The sequence below is a fragment of the Myxine glutinosa genome, chromosome 4, assembly GCF_964187855.1.
Source record: "Myxine glutinosa chromosome 4, kmMyxGlut1.1, whole genome shotgun sequence".
NCBI classification, from domain to species: domain Eukaryota; kingdom Metazoa; phylum Chordata; class Myxini; order Myxiniformes; family Myxinidae; genus Myxine; species Myxine glutinosa.
In genome coordinates, this window is record NC_136264.1 from 11,824,287 (window position 1) to 11,850,949 (window position 26,663).

Sequence of the window (26,663 nt, forward strand, 5' to 3'; positions counted from 1 at the left end):
GATATGTATAAATCACCGGCCTCCTAGACTCAAAGCCGATGTTCTCAGCTTTACACCACCAAAGGCGTTTAAAATAAGGTATCTGCTTTTAAGCATGACCTACAATCTTTTGTCAGCCAGTGTTGCCCATGAAGGAAGCACCACCTCCATTTTTAAGGTAGTTGGTATGACTGTGGGGGTTCGAACCACCGACCCTAAACAGACGCTCTAAGCATTACACCACCGAATCTGATCATTTCATCATCTGTCTGAAGGATTGTTCTGGAAGATCCAGCATCATCAATAGCAATATGTATGTGATGGCCCATGTTACCAGCTGAAACTTGCAAAATGTAGAATTCGACTGGACATGCATGTGGTTGAAGATCAATCAGCCGGCTTAAAATGACTTTCCCACAACGGTGTTTCAAAGAACATGCAACCTGCAACAATGCTGCATCAGGACCAAGTGGTAGTGGACATCATGGGAATGAATCGGTGCACTCAAGTTGTTTTGACACTGTTAAAATTGTTAAAATTTCAATAATGAACAAAAGTACACACAACAACAACATGCATTTTAAGGCCATTTTCCCTGCTAGAGTGGGGGTTAGCCTCTTGTGCAATGAACAAAAGTACAATGATAATAATAATAAAAAATGCTTTAAAATAATTACTGAACCAAATTCTGCTTGTTGCATCAGGGTTCTCCAAGTATGGTTTCTGTCTGGATAGCATATGAGGGAGGGGGTTCAGGTTGGGGGGGGGGGGGGGAGGGTAGATGACCACAATTCACAAAGGAAGTTTAACCAACTCAACAATACATATGACGGTGATGTTGGAATTGGTGAGAATTCTTAAAATTTTGAAAGCGTTTCGTTTCGCACATTGTAAGCGGAGATTTAAACCAAGGATTCTAATACGGAACTTTGCGGCAAATAATAAGTGCTTTTTCCTCACGCCATATAAAAGGAGCAAAGATGGTTGACAAAGGTGACGTTGGCTAACTCCCAAGAAGACGGAAGACGACTTCAGGCAAATGACAGACGTGAAATACAACATGCTGTCCTATAAAATCCACCAGCGAAGATTGTTAAAAATGCAGTTTTGAGCAAAAAAAAAAAATCCTTCCAAAGAAAACTGGACAAAAGATATTGACTGGACAACTGGACAGGTTTCTTTAATTTTTGAAGACAAACCATGGCCACAAACAAAAACCCAGGAGTGATTGACCACCTCAACTTGATAAAACCAGGATATTAATCAAAACCATTCACAACTGAGCAGATCTTGTCCAGCTTCGCGCTTCACCGCATCGCCCAAAGACAATCACCAATTGCAATCAAGTAAATCTGCATTTTGCCCACAAGGATCGACACCGTGAAAACCGTCGTCAAACATCAGCAAGCTATACACAGCAACAGGTCAACAGCACGACTCAAAGCAGCGGACCCCTGGATCAACAAAATGGAGTGACGTCGTGCCACGACGAGATCGATCAATTAAGTCAAACCAGCTCATCACCTAGCAGAGGTAATTACTCATTCAGGAGGAATTCGTAAGGTCTCGTGTTGAACACTTAAGTTAGTATGGCTCAATAGAGCGACTCAAATGGTACAAGAGGAAAAGCAATGGGTGAAGTGAGCCAAATGAAAAATGGGAGGGGAGGAAGGGCGTGCGTGAACCCGTAGAGTCGTGAATACAGATGACCATGGCAAGGGATGCAAGGAGTTTGACCCCGTTTTCATCTCACTGCTGTTCCAACTTCTTTTTAAGAGATTCAGGCATCACCGGGGGTGGTGGACGAGGCAGCCTAAAGAAGACCTTGACGGAATCGTAGATGAACCACTGCAACGCGGTGAGTGTACCGATCATGATGATACGGGCAAAAAGCCCTTTCCAAATGCCTGAAAAAAAGAACACAAACGCAAGTCACAGAATCTGTCACGTACCAAACATAAATCGTACCAAACTCATCGTACCAAAAACAAATTGGAGTTTATTGCTTTTCCTGCAGAACCAAAGCATTCACCAATGAAGAAACAGCATTCTTTAAGAACATGACAAGTTCATTTAAAACAACTGAATCCTATAGTCAAATTCAATAAGACAAAGTCTGCATCTACCTCTCAGGATAGCATTCCACTTCCTTTGCCAATACTCCAACACAAACCCTTGCTACCCACAATCCACTGGGCAGTATTCACTTGCCTTTGTGTTCCAGCCACTATGCTATGCAGATAGACCTCAGTCATCTGCATCAATTACCCCACACAAAGCTCATCAATGGTTGACTTTTCCTCGACGTCAGTCTACGATCGAGGAGCCACCTAATTTAAAATGTAACTCAATATTTTGAACACGAGAACACAAAACGCCTTCTTGGCACTTCCAAAAACCTCTAGTTTTGCAATGCTTGGACAAAATATGACTCCATCTTGACTAATCAAATGTGGTGCTCGTGCTCTCATCATTGGGGAAAACAAAGATTGAGACAAAATCAAAATGGCCGCTCATAGGAAATAGAGTTTAAAAACGCAAAGCAAGGGTATAAAAGACCCTTTCCTCAGGGTAAAATGTTCTATCAATGGTCATTCCAAATGGTATTGTCACAGACATGGGGTGGGTAATGACTGGACAAGCACATCCTCAGGAATCAGTTATACCTTTTTACCTTTGCGAGTAAAGGTGAACCGAGGTTATGTTCTCACCTGTCTGTGAGGAGCATATCAAAAAGTTATGCACGGATTTGGATGAAACTTGGTGGACAGGTTGGGTGTGACAAGGGAAAATAGATTCGATTTTGGTGAAGATCTGAATACAGATCCAGACAATAATTTTTTTATGCCTTCGCCGATGAAGTTGCCGGAGGCATTATGTTTTCGGGTTGTCCATCCGGCTGTCCATCCGTCGGCGAGAGGTGGTTTCCATTTCCACGATAACTTGAGAATGGCTGAATGGATCGAAGTCAAACTTGTTACATGTATGTACAATGATGTAAAGGCGAACTCAGTCGATTATGGGGTCAAGGTCAAAGGTCAGTTTGTAAAAGGGTTTCGTTTCCACAATAACTTAACAGCTGACATGAACCAAGTCACACTTGGCACATGTATAATGATGCAAAGATAAATGGATCACACGATGGGGTCAAAGGTCAGAGGTCCCATGAAGTAAAAATTCTGTTACGGAGCTAACTTGTGAATCAGTCATTTGATTTTCACCAAACTTGGTATATGAATGAATGATAGTTTTAAGGTCCTTTTCCCCCACCAGAGCCTTGCAGGCCCCATGACAATCATGGTTCCCTGTTTGAGGTAATGTTTTTATGGCCGGATGCCCTTCCTGACGCCAACCCTTAGTCGCCTCTTACGATGCACCTATTCTAAAATCGGGGTACACACCGGGATCATTCATCCCAGAAAGCTGGTACTCAAACTTGGTATAATTATATATTATGACGCAAAGATGAACCGATTAGATTTTGGGGTCAAGAGGTCAAAGGTCAGTGATTATGTCAGGTAAAAAGGTGATACGTGAGAACAGCTGAAGTGATTTAAATCAAACTTGGTTCAAGTATGTATAATGATGTAATGTGGGCAAGGGCATAATCGGTTGATGTCGCGACGCCAAAGAGTGCCATTCTAGCTAAAAAATGTTTAAGTGATTCTTCATCATTGAGTAATAGGGACAAAAACGATACATTAGTATGATATTACAAAAAAGTTATGGATGCATTATTACAAAAGTAGGTGAATTAGTTTGTTACATGACAAGAATAAGCTATTTGATATTGGTTCAGGTCTGGATCCAGATCCAGAACAAACTGTTGAGCCTGGTGGAGGTACGTGCTCCACCGAGTGCCACTCTAGTTGGACTTTTATTACGTGTATGTGGATAAGGCTAAGCTATCCATTGCTGGAGTGACAATTCTGGCCAAAATAGGGCAGAGCACATAATAATGCTGTCCAAAATATGGCACATGGCATGAGGTTTCCATATTCCCCTATATCTGAAAGTAGGTAAGTCTAGTTAAGTGCCGATAACATCGGATCACAAAAATAAATGAAATAGTGCCAAGATGGCTTGCTGCACAGAGCCATTATAGGCTGTGAGGCCCATACACATGTAAAATCATGACTGGCCACCTGGCATTGCCATCATACATTCCAAATGGCTGGCAGAATGAGGGCTAATCTTGGGTGAACCTTAGGGGAAAATAAGTTGGGGGGAGGATGGTGATCTGTGTTGGTAAATATAAATATGCCAAGCAGGAGCACTGTCAATATCCCTCTCTCAGCCTTCGGCTCTGTGGTCAGGTTGCCCGACAGGCGTTGGAGCTGATTGGATCCAGTGGGTTGTAACCTTCATTTGCAGGTTTCAAAAGGTGGAATTGAGTCCTCCAAGGACAAAGTATCCACTGCCACTTCGGTAAAGAATCCCGTTTGAAGGACCAAGTTGTGAAGGTTTGTTATTCTCAACTTGGTTCCCCAGTTTATTTATTCATATGCAGCCTGTGGCTGCTTGGTTGCATCATTTTCTGGAGGCGCAGCTGTGCCACTGATCCAATGCCCCCTTACCAGCTAGCTGGTACTCATTTTGCCAACCTCAGAACGATGACAGGCTGTGTCGACCTACCTGGTGTTAATTCAATGGCACGACAGGTGCTTGAACTCAAGACCCTAGAATTGCAACCCGAGGAAGCATTGCTCGAGGGCATTCTATGGGCAGCCGGGTCCAATGGACCAGAGCCATGCATCCTCGGGTTAAGCCAGCCACCTCAACCATTAAGCCAACGTCAGGCTGGTTCCCCCATAATTCCCCACAAACATGCCTGTGTCACACAGGCTGGCTCCCGCTGTGTGTGTGCCAGTCTCCCGCTGTGTGTGTGCCAGTCTCCATAGGGTCTGGGCTAATTTTGCGAAACGCCGCAGAAGATAAATTGGTGAAATTGACGTCTTTATTTGGTCCACGAATCGTCCCTTTTCATGCAGCCATATTTTTATGGCGTAGCCCACAGTGCAATGCCGTCTGGAACAGTGTTTGTCTGTCCGGTATATATATTATATCCCTCACCAACATCCCCCAATCAGAGCTGAGGGTCTGGTCACATGAGGGGAACAGATCCTGCACTTAGCAGATCCAAGACCGGCTATTGGTCTTGTTTTTAACTGCATTTGTGCTTCCACAGCCGAAAGCATTAGGTTTTCAGTTGGCCATCCGACTGGCCGGCCGCCCATGGGTTTTATCACCTTCCTTGTGATAAATAAATTAAAAAAAAGAAAAAAAAAAGAGGGGACATTGTAATTGACTCTGCCCGTCCATCAAGCTATCTCCTCCTACATGCTTGAGCAGAACTTCACCAAACTTGGTAGTTATGACCACCACATGGCAAAGAAAGTGCGAGAGCAATATCATTTCTGGCTCAGCCACGAACCCCACCCACCTGTGGCAGGGTCAAAAGGTCAAACGCCAAAAAAATGCATTTGCAGGCACTTGGAAAAAATGAAACTTTGTATATGAAATTAACATCAGGTGACATTAAATATTTAACGATTTTTTTTGGTTTTGACCACCCACGATTCATACCCCAGGAAGTGGGGACTTCGGGTCACAGGGTCAAAACATAGGGGGAAAAAAAAAAAATCCAACTCAGAATGAAAAATTTGATATAAAGTCATTCCTGCTGCAACTTTTTGCCATCTTTAAACGGTTATTGGTGGGAAGCAAGGGGATTTGCGTCGACGGACCATAGACTTCGCTCCAGTTTTTTTATTTATTATTACGACGATAACGTATGTCACGACAATAATGAACCACTGCAGGGATTTTAATCAAACTTGACAAGTATGGGACTATAATACAAAGATGAACCGGATTCAATTTTTGGTTCAACAGGTCAATATTCAACTACAGGTCAACATGTCACGTGCCCTTCAAAAATCATTTTTCAGACCACAACTAGTTTGAAGCATGTGAAGGTCTTTTCTACGAATCTCGTTTCTCTCTTGTGACCATTATCTTTTCGTGTGACCTTTAAGATTAAACATAAGTGGGATGACATCCAACGTAGGCAGACACGTATCCATTAATACATTAGTGTCAAATCCCATTGACATGTTGCATTTATAACTATTTACGTAGGATTAGGTATCATTCCACTTCTGCTCGAAATATGAAGGTTTTCCCTGACAGTTATGTCGTGCCATGGGGCATGCTTCGTGTCGAGATTTACGCATAGTCATGACTTTTGCTGCAAATGTTAGTCCACGTTCTTACAAAGTTTTTGGAATATATTATCTATACACTTCTTAGTGCATCAAGTTAGATTCGGTATGACATTTTAAGGACAAGGACAACCCTCTCCCATCCCTAATAATAAAAACAGACCTTTCATGCCAAGCCTCTTGAGTACTTCCAGAGCAGAGCTTCCGCTTTCATTATTGAGCACAGACACCACAGTGTCCGGAGGGTGAGATACGATGGCGCAAAACACACCCGCTGCACACACACACACACACACACACAATGAAGCATCAGCATAATCATCAATTATGGCAGTTTCCATGCTTGCAAGCTTCCCTTTGAATGCAAGTGAAATGTTTGTGGTTGTGGGTAAGGTTGGGGCAAGAGCGGGAGGGGGGAGGGGGGGGGGTGAGTGAACCCAATAGGTTAGGTATTTAACCTACCAATGTAACCAGCTACAAAGGTGACAACCAGCTGTTCGGGTTTGGAGCATTCGCTACGTGGTTTGGGCACAACATACAAGTACAATGCCTCAACCGTTCGCTCAAAGCAGGCAAACTTCATCATGGTGTAAGGAATTTGTCGCATCCACAGAGGTGCAACCCCTTTGTAAAATCTGTGCAAACACAGAAGGAACAGCAGGGAACAAAAAAAAAAAAAGCAAAACAGTAAAATTACAACGTGGAAAGAAGTCATGCAAGGAAGATAATGGTGCAAAGTGAGCAGAAAACAGAATACGGGCTTGTATTCAAACATTCCAGTCAGTGTCGGTGTATATCACAGGCTACGTTGAAACTTTATACATGTTCGTACGATCTAGTGTCATTATTTCCACTTTTTGAAGAAAAAAAAAAAAGACAATTGGGGGGGGGGGGGGGGAGGGGGAAGGGTGAAGAAGGGGGTAATCTGCTCAATCTGTCTGTCTCGCCAGCTCGTGTGCAGAAATTCACAAAACTTGGTATTTATGATCACCACATGGTACAAAGAAGCAAGAGCAGTATCATCGGGTGGGGCCAATTTTGCCATCTTTCAACTTTGCTTTAGGTGGGAAGCGTGGGGATTTGTGATGACGCACCATCAACTACGCTCCAGTAGTGTACTAAATTGGAAGACAAACTACTACAAGCAAATAACATTACAGAAATACCTATACATACACCTACATACTTTTTTTTTTTTTTTAAACCACAGAACCGGCAGTGGAATGACAAAAACCAGACTATTGCAAAAAATTATGGATAGTCTATTACCTAACCCAGGTACGTAAATTGAAGATTTCCATAAACCAGTCACGTCAGAGGATCCGCTAACGCAGTCCGTCTGAGCCGGCGTTCTAATAGCGAATGCCGAAACGATCTTTGCAGAATTTATTGTATTTAACCACCAACAATACTTAACTGATCTCTCCATACAGGTTGCTTCTGTCAAACCAGACGTGATCTGCTTAACAGAAACTTTCCTCCTTTATGATGTCTCTGATTCCATAGTATCTCTCCCGGGCTACTCCCTCCTCCGGTATGATAGACCTGAGCCTCGTCCTGGAGGCGGGGTTGCTATCTTTATCAAAAACTCTTCCTCACTCGCCCTGCACTGCACTCTCTCCACCTCACCCCCAGGAATACCTCTGGCTACGGCTTCCCCTTCGCTCCCACCTCTTGTTCATATGTGTGTTGTACCGTCCACCAAACAGTGATGACTCCATCTACATCTCGCTGTCTGATGATATGGACCAACTTCTATCTACTCATCCCAACTCTCTCTTCCTCATATGTGGTGATTTCAACTGTCATCATGCCAGTTGGCTGGGTGTGGGTACCTCTCACCAGCCATGGCTCCTCAGCAAAGGACTTCTGCGACTCACTGGGACTGACACAATCTGTCAATTTCCCGACCCGGATCTCAGTCAACGGAACATCTTCTCTTCTGGACTTGGTTATGACTAACTTCCCTGAAAATGTCTGCTGCTCTTCTTCTGTTCCGATCGGATCATCTGATCATGTCCTTGTTAAAGTGGACATCTCTCTGACCATCCTCAGGGAGCCTGCTCAGCGTCGACGAGTCTGGCATTTCACTCAGGCCAACTGGCACGGTCTTCAAGCAGCCATCAATCATCTGGACTGGTCTCCCATCTCTACCACCTCTGACATCAACTCATCCTGGGAATTCTTCCAAAGTAAATTGCTCTCTCTCATGCACAGATTTATCCCATCTCGTCTTCAGTTGTCATACCCTTCCTCCCGTCCATGGTACACGGAATCTTGTGGTGAGGCTGTTGCCCAGAAACAACTTGCCTTCGTCTCCTGGAAAGCAAATCCAACGGAAGGAAATCTCATTTCCTTTCACAAAGCCCGAAACAAGTGTGTGTCCACCCTCAGGAGAGCCAGGAAACAATATCTCTCCGTTCTCAAGACCGAACTCTTATCTGTCTCCCTCTTCCAAATCCTGGTGGCGTCTGGTCAAATCCGTTTCTGGTGTTTGTTCCCCCTCCATCCCCTCCCTTACCTCAAACGGCTACACAGCTGACTCCGCACGTGAAAAAGCTGAATGCCTCAACTCTGTGTTTGCCTCTAAATCTTGTGTCCCAAACCCATCCCTCTCTGTATCCACCATACCCAGTCGTACCCTGCTGCTCCTGGACTCTGTGTCCTTTCCTCCTGACAAGGTGGAAAAGTTTCTGTCAACCCTCGACTCTGATTCTGCAACTGGACCCGACGGCATCAGCCCACGGGTCCTAAAATCCTGCTCTGCTGCTCTATCTCACCCTCTCTCTGTTCTCTTCACCCTCTCTTTTGCTCAAGGTCAACTGCCATCTGCTTGGAAATCAGCCAACATCACCGCTTTGCACAAAAAAGGTGCAAAAACAGATCCTAGCAACTACAGACCAATCAGCCTTCTCCCAATTATCAGCAAAGTCATGGAATCCATCATTGCTTCGGATATGAAATCTTTCCTCTTCTCCAATGGCTTGATCTCTGATCATCAATTTGGTTTCAGATCAGGTCACTCTACTCTGGACATGCTGCTTCTGCTGTCTCAACAATGGATGGAGGTCCTCAATGCCAAACAGGAAATTAGAGCTGTCTCCCTCGACATATCACGTGCCTTCGACACGGTCTGGCACCCCGCTCTGCTCACCAAACTCTCATCCTTTGGTATCCATGGAAATCTCCACGCATGGCTGGCGGACTTCCTCTCTAGTCGTCGTCAACGTGTGGCCCTGAATGGGTTTCTCTCATCTCCTCTTCCTGTTCAGGCTGGAGTTCCCCAAGGCAGTGTTCTGGGCCCCGTGCTTTTTCTGGTCTTCATCAATGATCTCTCTGACTCTCTCGAAAATCCTCTCTATCTCTTTGCTGATGACTCCACTCTCTGCCGCTCCATTCCTCTTCCCTCAGTTCGGCAGTCTGCTGCCTCCTCACTCTCTGAAGACCTGGACAAAATCACAGACTGGTCAAACAAGTGGAACATGTCTTTCAATCCTGACAAATCTCACACTCTTACTATGTCTCTCCGAAAAGATCGACTGGACAACCCTCCCATCTACTTTCTCAACAATCCTCTCCAAGAAGTTCTGTCGCTCAAGATTTTGGGTCTGACTATCTGCCATGATCTTTCTTGGGAAAACCACATTTCCAAGCTGGCCTCCAAAGCCAGTCGCCGACTGGGCATCCTCCGTCGTGCGAAGTCCTTCCTCGGCACACCTGAGCTCCTCACCACATACAAGGCTTTCATCCGCAGCTCAATGGAATACTGTTCTCCCCTATGGGCCGGTGCTCCTGCCTCACACCTAGCTCGGCTTCACGCTGTTGAAACCAAAGCTTTCAGAATTATTGGAATCTCCCGCGATGAAGCTATCTCTGAGGGCCTTTCACTCACTCACCGCAGGCAGGTAGGTGGTCTTTCTGTCTTCTACCGACTCCTCTCCAGCCTTGCACCCCCAGCTCTCTCTCTGTGCTCTGTCCCCCAAATATTCCTACAGGTCGCACAAGATCTGCCAGCAACCCTCTGATGGTTAAACTGCCGAAATCTCGGCTCTCTGCTCACCTTCACTCTTTCATTCCTCTTTTCTCCCGCCTCTGGAACAAACTCCCTCACTCCCTTCAATCCCACTCCTCCCTCCAGGTCTTTAAAACAGCTGTTCACCACCATCTCTTATCTTCCCCCATCCAAAACCTTGATCTTTTCTACCCCCGCTAATTCACCCCAGATCCACCTTGTTTGAAATTCCAACTTCTTTCCTGGAAGTCCTGGCAGTGTCAATATGTTTTATACCTCTCCCACCGCCCCCTTCCCATGCCCCCCCCCCCCCCCCCAAAGCCCTCGCCCTCTCTCAGATCTCTCGATGTCTCCATGTCTCTCGGTCCCTGCTCTCAAATGTTGTGTTTGTGTCCTTCCCCCTCTCTCCCCATCTTGTCTACCGCTCCCGATGTTATATGTTTTATGTGTCGGTTTGTCTTTCTGTGTGATTAATGTTCGCTCTTTCACGAGCCTCGATCTTGTATAGGAAAAAAAAAAAAAAAAAAAAAAAAAAAAAAAAAAAAAACAAAAAAAACAATCCCCCAAGGATTGCTCAAATAGAGTTTACATTTTATTATTGTAATCACTTTTGAAGTTGTACACTACTGGTCAAAAGTTTTAGAACACCTCAATTTTTCCAGTTTTCATTGAAATTTAAGCAATTCAAGTCCAGTGAATTACCTGAAATGGTACAAAGGTAAGCAGTAAACTGCTCGTGGTTAAAAAAAAGAAAAAGGATCAGGTTAGCAAAAACGGGAAAATAATGTAAATTGCACAGTTATATTGTAAAAAAAAAAAAAAGGCCTTCTTCAGGGAACAAGTAATGGGTTGAAAACTTGCAGCTGTTCTGCAGTAACGTAAGTAAATTAAGCCTTGAAAGTTGATGCAAACAATTCCTACAGGTGTCCCAACCTCTGCTGATTACCTGATTACAAACCCCCTGTCTGTATAAAAGCAGTATTGGAACAGACTGTTATTACACCCTCTGAAGCATTATTTGGACAATATTGCACTGCAGGATGTCGTATATTGCTATCATCATGGCGTGAAAAAGGCAATTAACAAAGGAAGACAGACAGACCATTATAACCCTTAAAAGTGTAGGTCTTTTCTTTAGAGAAATTGCAAAGCAAGCCAGGGTGTCAGTGACAGTTTCCTACACCATCAAAAGGCACTTGTAAACTGGAGGAAACTGACAGGAAGAGGTCTGGCAGACCCAAAGCCACAACAGAATCAGAAGACAAGTTTCTGAGAGTCAACAGCTTGCGTGACAGGCGGCTCACAGGACAACAGCTTCAAGCACAGCTTAACACTGGTCGAAGTAAGCAAGTCTCAGTTTCAACTGTGAAGAGAAGACTTCGAGCTGCAGGTTTGACAGGTCGAGTAGCAGTAAGAAAGCCATTGCTAAGATGGCAAAATAAGAAAAAGAGGCTTGCCTGGGCCATGAAGCACCGCCAGTGGACTACTGAAGACTGGAAGAAGGTCTTATGGACCGATGAATCAAAATTTGAAATCTTTGGTTCACCATGCAGGGTTTTTGTACGCCGTCGAATAGGCGAAAGGATGGTTCCTCAGTGTGTGACACCAACTGTCAAACATGGAGGAGGAAGCGTGATGGTCTGGGGCTCTTTTGCTGGATCCAGAGTCGGCAACTTGCACCCTGAACCAAAAGGGCTACCACAGCATTTTGCAGCGCCATGCAATACCCTCTGGTATACGCCGAGTTGGTCAGGGGTTCATCCTGCAGCAAGATAATGACCCTAAACACACCTACAGGCTATGTCAAAACTACCTTCGAGGAAAAGAACAAGACGGTAGGCTTCAAATCATGGAATGGCCAGCACAGTCTCCAGACTTGAACCCCATCGAGCTGGTTTGGGATGAACTGGACAGAAGGGTGAAAGCAAAGCATCCTACAAGTGCAACACATTTGTGGGAATTTTTGCAACAGTGTTGGGAAGAACTTCCCGAACAATAATCGATTTCCATTGTAGAAAGAATACAAACCAGCGGACCAAGCAGGAAACGAAACCGTTGCGGCGGCGGGCGGACTTAAAGGCAACCAATGGTTGGTTCCAAACGATGGAAGAAACGACACGGCTTGACCTTCAAGAAACTTCGAGAAGCTGCAGAGGCAGATGTTTACCCTTCAATGCAGTGAAAGCAGAAACAGTTGCAAGAAATTCTGGAAACGTATCCACCTTCTTCCACTTACAATGCAGACGACAGGAATTTAATTCAGAGCTTTACCAGACAGAACATACTTTACCCAGGAATAGCATCGACATGGCCGTGGTTTCAAAACGGCAAAATATCGCATCACTGCACTTGAGTGCTGCAGCATGGAAGGAGTGAGGGATAAACTGCTGGTGATTGGGAAGTTGAAGAGCCCACGACGTTTAAAAAATGTAAAGACCTTCCCTGTGCTGTACGAATCTCAACACAACTCTTGGAAGAGCGGATCAATCTGGAGTGACTGGTTGAAAAACTGGAACAAGCACTGGGAGAAGGATAAGATCATCATCCTCCTTGTTGACAACTGCGGCACACAAGCTGACGTTCCTGGAGCATTCTCAGATCGACATCAGACATCCATGTAATATGATATAAATGCAGACATGTAATATGATATGGGCATTATTCGGCCAAGAAAGGCTTATAATGCATCGAGCAATCAGACATGTTTGGTCATGTGTTGGTCATGTATTGAGGAAGGATGAAAGTGACTGGTTGAGAAGAGTGATGGAAATGAATGTAGAAGGAAGTAGAGGACGGGGAAGGCAAGAAAGACTTGGCTAAATATGGTCGAAGAAGAAATGCGGGCAAGGGGGTTAACAAGGGGAGATGCAGAAAATAGGGCAAAATGGAGAATATTGTCATGGGGACCGCAAGGCTAACCCCCGCTCGAGCAGGGAAAATGGCCTTAAAATGCCTGTTGTGTTGTTGTTGAGCAATCAGACATGCTTGAGGACAAAGGTGATCGCCTGACAGCAACCAAGACTGCAAAGAAAATGAATATGCTTGATGCCATGCACGTTTTCTGGAGCCTGGTCCAAGGTCTCTTCAGAGACTATCTTCAATGGTTGGGGAAAAAAAAAAAGATTCAAACCTCAAGAGGAAGAGCTTGCTGCAGCTGATGTTGATCCTCCTCCTGGAATGCAAAGAAAATGGAATGGACTGGAATGGCTGCAGAAGAGTTCCAAGCTTGGGCTAGCATCGACGATGAAATTCCGGTGATGCCTGGCGACGACGAAGAGGAAGATGAAGCAGTCTTGGAAGGAATCGTGTCAGAAATCAACGATATGAATGCATCAGATCAGGATTCTGATGATGATCCCAACTGAAGATAATGAAAAAGTTGAGGCAGTCCTTCAAATGCTGAAACGTGGGTTTGCTTTCAGTCTGCAAATCGGTCTTGAGAAGCGAGGATTTGACAACATGGACCGGTTTCAAAAATTTCAAGGTGACATCCGGGATCCTTCGAGGTCACAGCCCATGGTTCCCAGACATTCGGCGATTCATTAATAATTAGGCTATATGTATTGTACAATCTGCGTTTGGTTGTAATGTGACAAAAAATACATTTTTGAACTACATATGTACATATAGTTAACAGAGTAAGGGTACGAGCCTTGCCGCATTGCTTAATCTGCAGGCCGACGGTTTATAAAACCCAGATCGGCCCGGTCCCAAGGTGGTTTTACGCAGCATGTACTGTATAATCAGCAAACATTAAATGGTTAACAAATCTTCTTACAATCATGACTCCAGCCTTTGGAAGTAAATTAATTATCAACACTAACAAAACTGTGCACAGATAGCGGTTTAAATTTTCATTGCTTCCTTCAAAACGACCTTAAAGTTGTGATGAATTTCATCGACAACTGGGGATTTCCCATTTGTATGCTCTATCAAGGCTCTACATACGTCATAATCTATCAGTATTGGTTCTTTGTCGTATTCTCTTTCTTCGAAGGTAGTCATATTGCTGTCTCATTTTTATTTCGGTTGGTTGGTTCCTTTTCTGTTTCATCTGCACTTTCCCCTTTGTGGTGTGTTTCAGCTTTTTCACCCCATTTGTTCTTCCTACTCTACCAGATGTTTTCCCTTTTCTATTCCATTTGGCCCAACTATAAACTGTCACCCTGGTGCTTGAGGCAGAGCGTCAAAAATGAATGTGTGGGCCGGGCCGTCCCTCGGATAGACTCTTGCACCCCTGCAATCAAAAGAGGCAAATATACATTTCATCGACCGATAAAGGCACGTCATGGTTTGCATGTAAACTACATAAACACCGCAACGCTCAGCACTCCCCCAGTTGTGCAAATACAAAAGCATAGCCATAATTTGGAGGCTGCCAATAAAATAATCTATGCGAGTACAAATGAGCAAAGCAAAATGTCTTGGGAAGCAAAGTATTGTCAAGTGCAATGTTGAACCTACAATACTGCACTCGTAGTACAGGCCAGCAAACGACAGTTACAGCCAACCACTGCACACAACGACAAGCCAACATGCATGCAAGTGTCATATGTATATGGAATCCATTTTCATATGTACATGGAAGAGTAAATAGTAAAAATAATTCGGCGTTTTCAATGAATGTCCGTGCCCCGTGCCAGCCCCACTAGCAAAATGCTTCCAGTTACAACTGGCCGCGTCCAGTGGGGCAATCGGCCCAACACACAGGTATAATGCTCTCACACACCAATGACTCAAGCACTTCCGACAGTACAACCAAGGTTGCTGGGCATCCCATCTCAATGAGACCTTTCCCCTTCACTGATCTCTAAGGACAATGCCAAACAGTCCAGGAAGTGAAAAATGACATGCCCCAGAAGTGGATCTAAGGAGCGTGTAAATAATTATCTGCAATGGAATTGAACGAGTTTATAATGATAAAGCAAAAACATTTTTTTAGCAAATCAAAATACTTATGGGAGATTTATAAACATGTATGTACATGTACCATATGATATGCTTCAGGCTATGCCATCATGCTATCATGCAAGCAATGCTATCATATGATATATGCTCCAAGCACGATATGCTTCCGCTTCTGGTCCCTCGAGCGACGAGGCTTGCTTCGATCTCTCCACGACATCAAAGTTTGAGTATTTCCCCATTCGTGTCTTTGTCAAATTTCCACTGGTTATTTTATTGTGTATGTGTTATTGTGTTTCTCTATTTAGTTTTGGTTTTGTAATTATTGCAAATTTGTGTGTAATTAGTCGTTTTTATTATTCGCACCTCACGCGCGGCCTGGTCTTTCCAGGCTCCCTCCCCCCCCCCCCGTCAGTATTTTGTGAATATACGTTCTTTCCTTCATAGTATTTGCTCGTTTCTTTGATTTTCTTTTCTCCGCCCTACCTCTCACGAACATCTTACCCTTTGTCCAACGTTTTTAAAAACAAAACAAACAAATAAACAAAAAATTCTATATTAATTCTTTCTCTCCTCCCGGACACGTGCTTGTTCGCTCTCCTCCTCGTCTCGACTTGTGCCCCGCCCCCTATATCTCGTTTTTCTTCCACCTCTGCTCCCTTTCTCAAATCCACGTTCTCACTTAGAGACTTTTCCCAGATTATTTTTCATGGTTTTGTTTAAATATTATTAAAATATGTTTAAACCGCAGCCGTGATGCTGATGTTGAGTTGGATCTTGGAGACGGCGTGAAGCTGGAAGGTGTGAAAACATATTGCTACCTCGGAGACATGCTGAATGGAGAAGGTGGATCAGACTCGGCAACGGTTGCTAGAGTGAGATGTGCATGGAAGAAGTTTCGGGAACTGAGTGGCATGCTGATGATGAGGGGAGTGTCGTTGAAGTTGAAGGGAAAGGTGTATGCTGCATGTGTGAGAAGTATTATGATTTATGGGAGCGAGACATGGGTAATGAACGTAGAGCAGCAATGAAGGTTGGAAAGGGTGGAAATGCGAATGGTTCGACGGATGTGCGGAGTATCGTTGAGAGAGAGGAAGACAAATGATGAATTGCGAAAGATGATGGGAATAGAGCCTGTGATTGATGCTGTGAAGAGGAACAGGTTGAGATGGGTTTGGTCATGTGTTGAGGAAGGATGAAAGTGACTGGTTGAGAAGAGCGATGGAAATGAATGTAGAAGGAAGTAGAGGACGGGGAAGACAGAGAAAGACTTGGCTAAAGATGGTGGAAGAAGAAATGCGGGCAAGGGGGTTAACAAGGAGAGATGCAGAAAATAGGGCAAAATGGAGAAGATTGTCATGGGGACCACAAGGCTAACCCCCACTCTAGTAGGGAAAATGGCCTTTAAAATGCATGTTGTTGTGTTGTTATGTCCATGTACCGTACTTACGCCCAAAGGCCTTCCTCTGCATACATCTTTGGTGCAGCCTCACGCAATGTGTTGGCAAAGCCAGGCTGTGTCTGTATGCGAACCTTGCATGCCTCCATCGGACAGAGTGCAATGTCTGCAAAGAACTCAGCACTAGCAGAGGCTGCTAGGTACAGCGATGTGCGCCAAATGTATGTCTTTTCCTGCCAGTCAGAGCAACAACAAAAAAAAATTGTTAACAAATACAACAGACATGTTAGACATCAATCAAGCTTCAGAGTTTGGCTCAAAGGCGACAAATGTTCAATTAACTCCATCATCAAGGAAATGACAACGGCACACCATGAATACATGTACCACACAAACATATTGTTGTGGTTTTGGAAGACGCTGGGGAGTCACATCCAATACAAAGGCATCCTTGAGTTTAGATATACAAGTGGTATTTTGTTTCGTTAGATTACCTCTCCCCGCTTATCAGTGGACAGGGCAATGCCCCCTTTTATAATTCTGCTTTTTTTCTAAATTCCCCACTCCATCTCCATCCCTCCATCCCCATCTCCACAGCGCATCCATACACATTTTGCAATGCACAACATTACACATTACAAAACCCACAACACAATTCATTACAAATCCAACAGCCACCGGCATAATATGGTGCGGACCGGGGATGTGAACCTCCTCAATTGCAAAAAGCGGCAGAACAAATCTCTGTAGATGGGTGGGTTGGCAGTCAACCCAGTTGCAGGACCATTTGCGAGGCCAATGAGCGCTGCATAGCAACAAGAACGCACCATTGAGGTGGCAGCACACCAGCAAAGCTGAAGCTGACCCAACGGGTGCTCCGTCCCCGAGCTCGGTTGTCGTTGAACCCGAGTCACCGCGCGGGAAGCACACAAGATGGTGCGGAGTCGCGCCCGTAGTCAACTGCTGGAGTGACTGAGGCAAGCAGACAAGACAGGACAGCCTCTTTCGGTCTGCTCGTGGCCTCCTCAGTCTCCGAGGAGCACCACCGTCAACAACACCCACTCCAACGTTGCAAAGGCTCCCCAAACCTCTGAAACGTTCTCTCCAAAAAGCGCACACGAGCCAGCCTCAGCCGAGAGCCAGAGACAATAGCGTGTGCCCCACATGAAGCCAGCACCAGAGAGAGCGAGGGAGGGTGATGCATCCTCATTTGTCCCTCGCTGACCCCACCCACCCCCACCCCGACCAATCCCGATGCCCCCATTACATCATCCTGTGGCTCCTTAACCAGTCACGGAGCTCGGGGCATGGTTTCTCCACCACGTGTCATCAAGGCAGAGTCTAGCTGCCGTTCGGGGTTCACTTGCACGATGGAATGTGCTGCGTTTGTCAGGCTTGTTGGTGTTGTAGCAATGGGGCAAGTTGCATGGCTGGCCGAGTGAATGTAAAAACATCAGGAAAAATCTCAGGAGCGCAATTACTCACTGGGGATTATCCTTAAGCCCTACCTAATTAGCATAACTCCACCCCTCGTATGGACATATATGATGTTATTCCATACAGATTCCCTACTTATTACATGGAGATTCTTCTTCTTTGCAACACACGGTCCATGCTAAACTACACAATCCTGCCTTTCCTATGGGATTAATCTCTACTCCCACAAACGTAGCAGTATCACATTAGCCTGGCTACGCCTTTTGGGTCTTGTTTCTATATGAAATATTATCACGTCAACACATCTGGCTATTCTCAGAGAACTGCCTCAATGCCGGCGAGTCTTGCATTTCACTCTTGAAAGCAGATTCGCAGGGACTGCTAGCAGCCATTTCTCTTCAGAACTGGTCTCCCATATCTACCACCACTGATGTTAACTCTGGCCCCCAATGTTAACTTAGCCTGGGAATTCTTCCACAGAAACAAGCTCTTTCGTACACAGATTCATCCCATTTAATCTTCAATTATCGTACCCTTCTTTCCGACCATGGTACACTGAATCCTGTGGTGAGGCAGTTGCTCTTAAAAAAACAAAAAAACAAGTCTCTTCCTCGAAGGCAAATCCAACCAAAGGCAATCTCGGTGCATTACACAAAGTATGCGGCGAGAGTGTGCACATTCAGGAGAACCAGAAAACAACATTTGCCAAACCTCAAGAAAGAACTTTCAAACTTGTCTCCGCCCTCTAAAACCTGGTGGCACCTTGTTAGTCCGTCTCTTGAGGATATTCCCCTTCCATCCCTTCCCTCACTTCAAATGGCACCACAGCCAACTCTGCCCGAGGAAAACGCCAAATGCCTCAATTCTGTTTCCTTCCAAATAGTGCGCCCCAACCCCTCACTCGATACCAATCCTTCCCTGTCATACGCCACTGCTCCTGGAGAACTCTGTCTTTTGTACCTGAGAAGGCAGAGAAGGTTCTTTCAACTTTCGACTCTGACTCTACCACTGGACCGGACGGTATGAGCTCGTGTGTCCGAAAAACACTGCTCTGCTGCTCTTGCACACTCTCTCTTCTCTGCCTTTATCACCCTGTCATTTGCACAACACCATCTTCAATCTACTTAGAAATCCACCAAAATCGCTGCATTACATAAAAAGGTACAAAACGATTCCTCTCAACGACAGACCTATCTGCTTACTTCCAATCATCAGCCAACGTCATGCAATACATCATGACAATTGATAGGAAAAACGTCCTTTTCTCCAACAACCGCATTTCCAATCACCAATTTGGTTTCAGACTACCACCAATCACCAAACTAGGTCATTCCACCTTGGAAATGCGACTTCTACTAACCCAACAATGGATGGAGACCCTCAATGTCAGACATGAGATCAGGGCCGTCTCTCTGGACATAGCTCGCTCTTGATAGTCTGGCATCCAGCCTTGCTCTCCAAACTGTCTGTGTTTGTCATCCAAGGCCAACTCCACACATGACTTACTGACTTCCACTACTCTCGAAGCCAACGTGCGGCAATCAACAGAATTCTTTCATCTGGTCTCCTTGTCAAGGCTGGAGTGCCACAAGGTCGTGTTCTGGGCCCAGTCCTACATCTGATTTCATCAATGAAACCTATGACTGGAAAATCCTCTATTTGCTGATGACTCCACCCTCTGCCATGCCATCCCTTACCCTTCAGACAAACAGGCTGCAGCCTCTTCCCCATCTTCAAACATTGGGGGGTGTGGGGGGGGAAACAATCACAAGCTGGTCAAACTTGGAATATGTCCATCAATCCTGACAAATCTCACACCCTCTCTCTCCGAAAGGACCGTCGGTCAAATCGTCACACCACTTCCCCTCCTCCCCCTCCCATGTACTTTCAATCCTCATGAGAAAGTTCAGTCATTCAAACTCCTCAGTCATACTACACTGTCAGACATGATCAATCTTGGGCAAACCACATTTGAACGTTGGCTTCCAAAGCCAGCCAACGACTGCGCATCCTTCATCGTACAAAGACACACCTGAACTCCTATTCACCAACAAGGCTTTCATCCGCAGCTTTGAGTACTGCGTAGAAACCAAGGCCTTTAAGATCATTGGAATTGCCCGTGATGAAGCTGAGTCTATGGGCCCATCACAGAAAGGTCGGTTGTCTGTCTTCCACTGCCTTCTTTCTTGTCTTGCACATTCTGCCCTTAGTGCTTTGCCTTGCCACTCCCCAGATTTCTGCATGGCTCATACGGTCCACCATCAATGCCATTTTGTTAAAACTACTGAAATCCAGGATTACTGCTCGACCCAACTCATTTGTTCCCATTTTTCTCACCTGCGCAATCAACTTTAACATCCTCTTGCCTCGAGGTCTTCAAGACAATTGTTCACCACAATCTCAGATTGTCCCCAATCCAAAAAACGACATTTTTACCCCAAAGAACTCCACCCCAAACCCACCTAACTTTACAGTTTGTCCTTCATGGAGTGGCCTCCATGCATGCGTGGTTTGCTTTCCATTTTTAGCTCACCAAGAATGAAGTTTCGGGGAGCTCATGAGATGGCACGTCGTCCGTCCGTCAGTCCGCAAACACTTGCAATTTCTTCTCCAAAACCACCAATGGGATTGTGACCAAACTTGGCACAAATTATTTGTTATGTTGTGACTAAAGTTTATTCATGGCATTTAAAAAAAAAAAAAAAAAAAAAAAAAAAATATTCAGCCTCTGAGGGAGTCTACAGGGGGTCGGGGAGGGGTGGGGGGGGGTGTTGCCTCCCAAAATAGGTACATATTTGCTTTTTTTCTCAGAACCTACACACACAATTTCGATGAAACTTCAACACAACCTTCAACACCTGTGATGTACCAATGTTTGATCAAGGCATTAAAAAAAATTGGGGTCTGGGAAGGTACATGGGGTGGGAGGGTTTGCCCCCCAAAATAAGTATTTTTTGATTGTTTAAAGTCCTATGATTATGTTGATATGGTTCCACATGCTGACCTGTCTTCCAGCAACCAATTTAAATTGGCGTAAAATACCTTTAGTTAGTGCTGTATGCTTTGCTGTATACAGTGCTGTATAAAGTAGTATACTGCGTTACTCTACGAGGTGAGCACCAGGGGTATTGCCCCTATTTTTAGCTCACCTGGAACAAAATTCAGGGGACCTTATGCGATGGCACGTCATCCGTCCGTAAACACTTGCAACTTCTCCGAAACCGCTGAAGGGATTGCGACCAAATTTGGCACAAATGATATTTGTTATGTTGTGACTAAAGTTTGTTCACGGCATTTTAAAAAAACTAGAGCTTCCAGGGAAGCAGAACCCAACTTTAAAGTAGGTCAGTTGTCTGTACTAGATTTGACTTAAATTTAAAAGATTTTTGTCAATTTCTATATATACATTTCACTTCCATATATGTTGTGTTCACTTCTTTCTCAGTTTCAGCATCCTAAATTCTTGTGCTTTTCTGAAGAGCTGAAAAAATATGCCGGCCTCTGGTGGCCATTTTGTGACAGATCGGGTTAACATGCGATAGCAACCTACCTTGTGTGGTAAGAGTCTCACACCAAGTTTGATCAAAATCCATAAATATTTGTGGACGTTAGTCAACGTCGTTTGAGCTGAAAACAATATGGCGGCCTATGGCGGCCATTTTGTGATGGATCGGGTTGGAATGCAATAGCAACCTTCCTTGTGTGGTAAGGGTTAAACATTCTAAGTTTGATCAAAATCTGTTAATATTTGTGGACGCTAGAGTGTTAACGTCGTTTTCATGACCAAAAACAAAATGGTCGCCTAAGTCCACCATTTTTCAACGGATCGGGATGAAATGTAATACCAGCTGGTCCTTGGGGTAAGGATGCTGCATGTCAAGTTTGATCAGAATCGGTTGATATTTGTGGATGCTGGAGTGTTAACGTCGAAAAGTTACTGGACGACAGACGACGACGGGTTCAGTATGTGATGAACTCGACTGGACAGTAGTCCAGTTGTTTAAAAAAAAAACCCAAAAAAAAAAAACCTTGCTTTGATAAATCATGTGATAAGCCTGTTCTGAGCACTTTTTCAACTTTCATTGATTTTAATCGACATTGACACCAATTGTCCTTGATGTTGATTTGGTAATACCGAGAGCGAGTCCCACATCCACAGAATGTTCACCTTTTTCATTTCGCTTTGATACTTCCAATTTAATATCCAACTTTTCGGAAATTTACTGCTATTGATGCAGCATCTTTGACACAACCTTATTTAAAGGTGTTAAATGGGTTATTTGTCTCTATAAACAGTAGGTTTCCAGTTTGGAATGTTTTTCAATTATGCTTCACTGCCACAGGCAGACAGACAAACAATTACCTTACTCCCCTCTGCGGATGCACGATCGGGATGAGTCTCCGTACAATTTACCAAATTCACTGCCAAAGTACTGCTGAACTGCAGGCTCGTATTCCGATTTCAAAATACAACATTCAATCAAAACAAGCGTTACGCCTAGGTCCCCCGTCGGTGAAGCGATGCGAGTTGACAAAGTGGAAGACGCAAGGCGGCCATCTTGGATTTTGACGTGGCGACCCAATTTTCAATAGCGGTCTTCCTTATGCCTAGATACACCCACACACCAGATTAGAAGTTAGTAGTTCGTTTATTTTTCAACATATTTCGCTCACAAGGTTCAGATATATGGTGGCGGCCATCTTGGCGTTTGACGGGGCGACCCAATTTTCAATAGCGTTCTTCCTTATGCCTAGTTGCACCCACACACCACATTAGAATTCCGTCCTTCGCTTACGCACACACAGACTGAGGGGAAAACCATAGTCCCCCTTTCGCTCCACGGTGCGATGGGGGACAATTAAAAGTAGCTCCTCAATCATAGACTGAAGACTAGACAGAAAGAGTGAACAAATTGCTTAACCACGCTTTTCGCTTCTTGCACGCACCAAGAGCGTAAAATTTGCGTAGTTACCTCGGACCAGGATAACCTGGAATTCACCTCCCCACCTCCCTGGTTTGGTAGTTCAGAAACCGAATCGACTTTGGGCAGAATTATTATATGCAGCGTTTTGCACAAAATATTTGTTTCATTGTATTTTCACCGACTGTGCAAGATGTTGAACAAGGTCGGCCTTTTGCATTGCCATAGTTTTGTTGTTGCAGGGTGTACACCGCATCAACCGACAATATTTTTTTTTAATCACAAAAAAATAAAATAAAAACTTGCTCAGTATGCAGCTTAACATGTATGAATATCCAGTGCTGCTTTTCTTGAATTACAAAAGTATAAAATAAGATCAAACAACAAGATGTTTGCAAAACAAAAGATACATACCTCACCAAGAAAGTCACTGTAGACATTCTTGAATATCTCATAGAAACCAAACTTGCACAGGCCTTGCATGGAATAGCCAAAGAAGGTGGGAGCCCAACCTTTGGCAAGGCCTCGTGTCCCATCTTCCTTCAACGTGACAGAAAATCCATTGAAGATATTCTTGTACTTCAATGGGTTAACCTAGCAAAAAACAGCAAAGTTTGAACCACAAATTCAAAGTTTCAAATCGCAGGAGTTCAAAAGGTCACGGTGCAAGCATTTATTGTTGTTGAGCGTGCAAACAAATGATCTTTAACTTCAATGAAAATACAAAAAAAACGATGCAAACCACTTTAAACGACTTAATAAAGGAATTTAATTTTGTTAAAAACTCCAACCATGCATGGTTCTACAAAAAATTTTTTATAATAAACATTTTAAAAAAGCAAAATTTCAGGATTACAAAAGAGCAAGCAAAGGAAGCATGGAGGGGGTGGGAGCAAATGAGGCAAGAAGGGGGTGACAGCAAAGGAGGCAAGAAGGGGGTGACAGCGAAGGAGGCAAGAAGGGGGTGAGAGCGAAGGAATCATTTTTTTTGTTCTTTCTATTAATAATTTCATTAAACAGAGGGTACGAGGAAGAAATTAAAATATGGTGGACAATGGGGCAGATAATAACCAAAATGATCCAAGTCCGAGACAGAGGTTTGAAATAACTCGACAACAAAAAATAGTGAGCGCTCATTATGAACGATAAAAAGAACAATCTACGGCAGCATAGAGTAATCCAGAATGATCACTTCCGTATTTGGACGCAGATACCTCAGCCCAAGAGATGCAACCAGGTAACCGAAACAAAGTCTTCTCTGACCAAATAAAAACTGCAATGTGCAAACATTATTATTCAAATGGAGTGAAAGGGAGGAATGTCTGTGTTCTTTATTGATGTGTGCCCTTCATCTGGGACTAATCCATTTGTCTTTTGGGCAGCGGAAAATGTAAAGACAGGCTGTGGACAAGCATTGAAATGTATGAACACAAACAGCGACTTATCGGAGGATAAGGATCGAAAATTTCCTGTGTTTGAGAATTATGAAAAATCCACGAGAATATCACAACATCCAGTTCAACCTACTCGTCAGAGGAAAATGGGAAAACGTTAGACAAGTCCACAAATTTGGGTATTATGGGTTTTTATTTTTAAAAGACTCGAAGTGGGAGCCCATTGTCTCTTATCTTCTCCCATCCAAAACCTTGATCTTTTCTACCCCGTTAATTCACCCCAGATCCACTTTTTTGAAATACAGACTTCTTTCCTGGAAGTCCAAGCAGTGCCCATGTGTTTTATACCTCTCACCCCCTCCCCACCCCCCATTCCCATGCCTCCTCCCCCCAAGCCCTCTCCCTCCCACAGATCTCCCGATGTCCTGGCTCTCAAATGTTGTACTTGTGTGCTTCCCTCTCCCCATATCGTCTCCCGCTCCCTTTGTCACATGTTTTATGTGTCAGTTTGTATTTTTGTGATTAATGTTAGCTCTTACACGAGCCTCGGCCTTGTCTACAAAAATAAAAATAAAAACAAGTGTTACGCCTAGGTCCCCCGTCGGTGAAGTGATGCGAGTTGACAAAGTGGAGGACACAAGGCGGCCATCTTGTATTTTGACGTGGCGACCCAATTTTCAATAGCGTTTTTCCTTATGCGTCGATGCACCCACACACCAGATTAGTAGTTAGTCGTTCGTTTATTGTCCCCCGTCGCACCGCGGAGTGAAAGGGGGAATATGGTTTTCCCCTCCGTCCGTGTGTGCGTCCGTGCGTAAGCAAAGGACCGAATTCTAATTTGGTGTGTGGGTGCAACCCACGTCATATTCCAAGATGGCCACCGCCATGTATGTCTGAACCTTGTGAACGGAATATCTTGAAAAACAAGCGTTACGCCTGGGTCCCCCGTCGGTGAAGTGATGCGAGTTAAAGTGGAAGACGCAAGGCAGCCATCTTGGATTTTGACGTGGGGACCCAATTTTCAATAGCGTTCTCCCTTATGCCAAGATACACCCACACACCAGATTAGAAGTTGGTACTTCACTTATTTTTCAAGATATTTCGCTCACAAGGTTCAGACATATTATATGGTGGCGGCCATCTTGGATTTTGACGTGGCGACCCAATTTTCAATAGCTTTCTTCCTTATGCCAAGATACACCCACACACCAGATTAGAAGTTGGTACTTCACTTATTTTTCAAGATATTCCACTCACAAGGTTCAGACATACATGGCTGGCAGCCATCTTGGATTTTGAAGTGGGTTGCACCCACACCAAATTAGAATTCAGCGCTTCGCTTACGCACGCACGGAGGGGAAAACCATAGTCCCCCTTTCGCTCCGCGGTGTGACGGGAGACAATAAACAAACTACGAACTTCTAATCTGGTGTGTGGGTGTATCTACGCATAAGGAAGAACGCTATTGAAAATTGGGTCGCCACGTCAAAATCTAAGATGGCCGCCACCATATATATATATATATATATATATATATGTCTGAACCTTGAGCGAAATATCTTGAAAAATAAACGAACTACTAACTTCTAATCTGGTGTGGGTGTATCTACGCATAAGGAAGAATGCTATTGAAAATTGGGTCGCCAGGTCAAAATCCAAGATGGCCGCCGCCATGTATGTCTGAACCTTGTGAGCGGAATATCTTGAAAAACAAGTGAAGGACCAACTTCTAATCTGGTGTGTGGGTGTGTCTCCAACCCACTCGCAAATATTATCGACTCTTCCATGTTTTCTGCGTCTTCCACTTTGTCAACTCACATCACTTTGATGGGGGACCGAGGCGTAAGGCTTGTTTTTCCAAGATATTCCGCTCACAAGGTTCAGACATATATATGGGGGGGGCAATCTTGGATGTTGACGTGGCGACCCAATTTTCAATAGTGTTCTTCCTTATGTGTAGATACACCCACACACCAGATTAGAAGTTAGTAGTTCGTATATATTTCAAGATATTTCGCTCACAACGTTGACATATATATATATATATGGTGGCGGCCATCTTGGGCTTTGACGTGGCGACCCAATTTTCAATAGCGTTCTTCCTTATGCCTCGATACACCCACACACCGGATTAGAAGTTAGTTCATTTATTTTTCAAGATATCGCGGTCACAAGGTTTAGATATGGTGACAGCAATTTTGGATTTTGACGTGGCGACCTAATTTTCAATAGGGTTCTTCCATATGCCTTGTTGCACCCACACACCAAACTAGAATTCGGTCCTTCGCTTACGCACGCACGTCTGCACTGAGGGGAAAAACATAGTCCCCCTTTCGCTCCGCGGTGCGACGGGGGACAAAAATTAATAATTATGGGTCTTAAATTATCCCT

At 44.4% G+C, this 26,663-nt stretch overlaps 1 protein-coding gene and 1 non-coding gene across 7 annotated transcripts in view; both read right to left on the reverse strand.

The window, feature by feature from the left end:
• Window positions 1-1,138: 1,138 nt before the first annotated feature.
• The window catches only part of SLC25A3 (solute carrier family 25 member 3), a 51,497-nt gene continuing 25,972 nt past the window's right edge, over window positions 1,139-26,663 (reverse strand). For all 6 annotated transcript variants that reach the window (XM_078775464.1, XM_068111875.2, XM_068111874.2 and 3 more), the window contains exons 4-8: window positions 23,293-23,472; window positions 16,571-16,752; window positions 6,666-6,838; window positions 6,367-6,477; window positions 1,139-1,886 (exon numbers count right to left, since the gene is read on the reverse strand). In XM_078775464.1, coding sequence (XP_078631590.1) covers window positions 1,729-1,886; window positions 6,367-6,477; window positions 6,666-6,838; window positions 16,571-16,752; window positions 23,293-23,472 — 804 coding nt within the window. In that variant the 3' untranslated portion in view covers window positions 1,139-1,728. The remainder of the gene's footprint in view (window positions 1,887-6,366; window positions 6,478-6,665; window positions 6,839-16,570; window positions 16,753-23,292; window positions 23,473-26,663) is intronic.
• Window positions 14,838-15,096, reverse strand: LOC137426338 (small nucleolar RNA SNORA53). Its single transcript, XR_010984295.1, has one exon. It is a non-coding gene; the product is annotated as a small nucleolar RNA SNORA53 (small nucleolar RNA).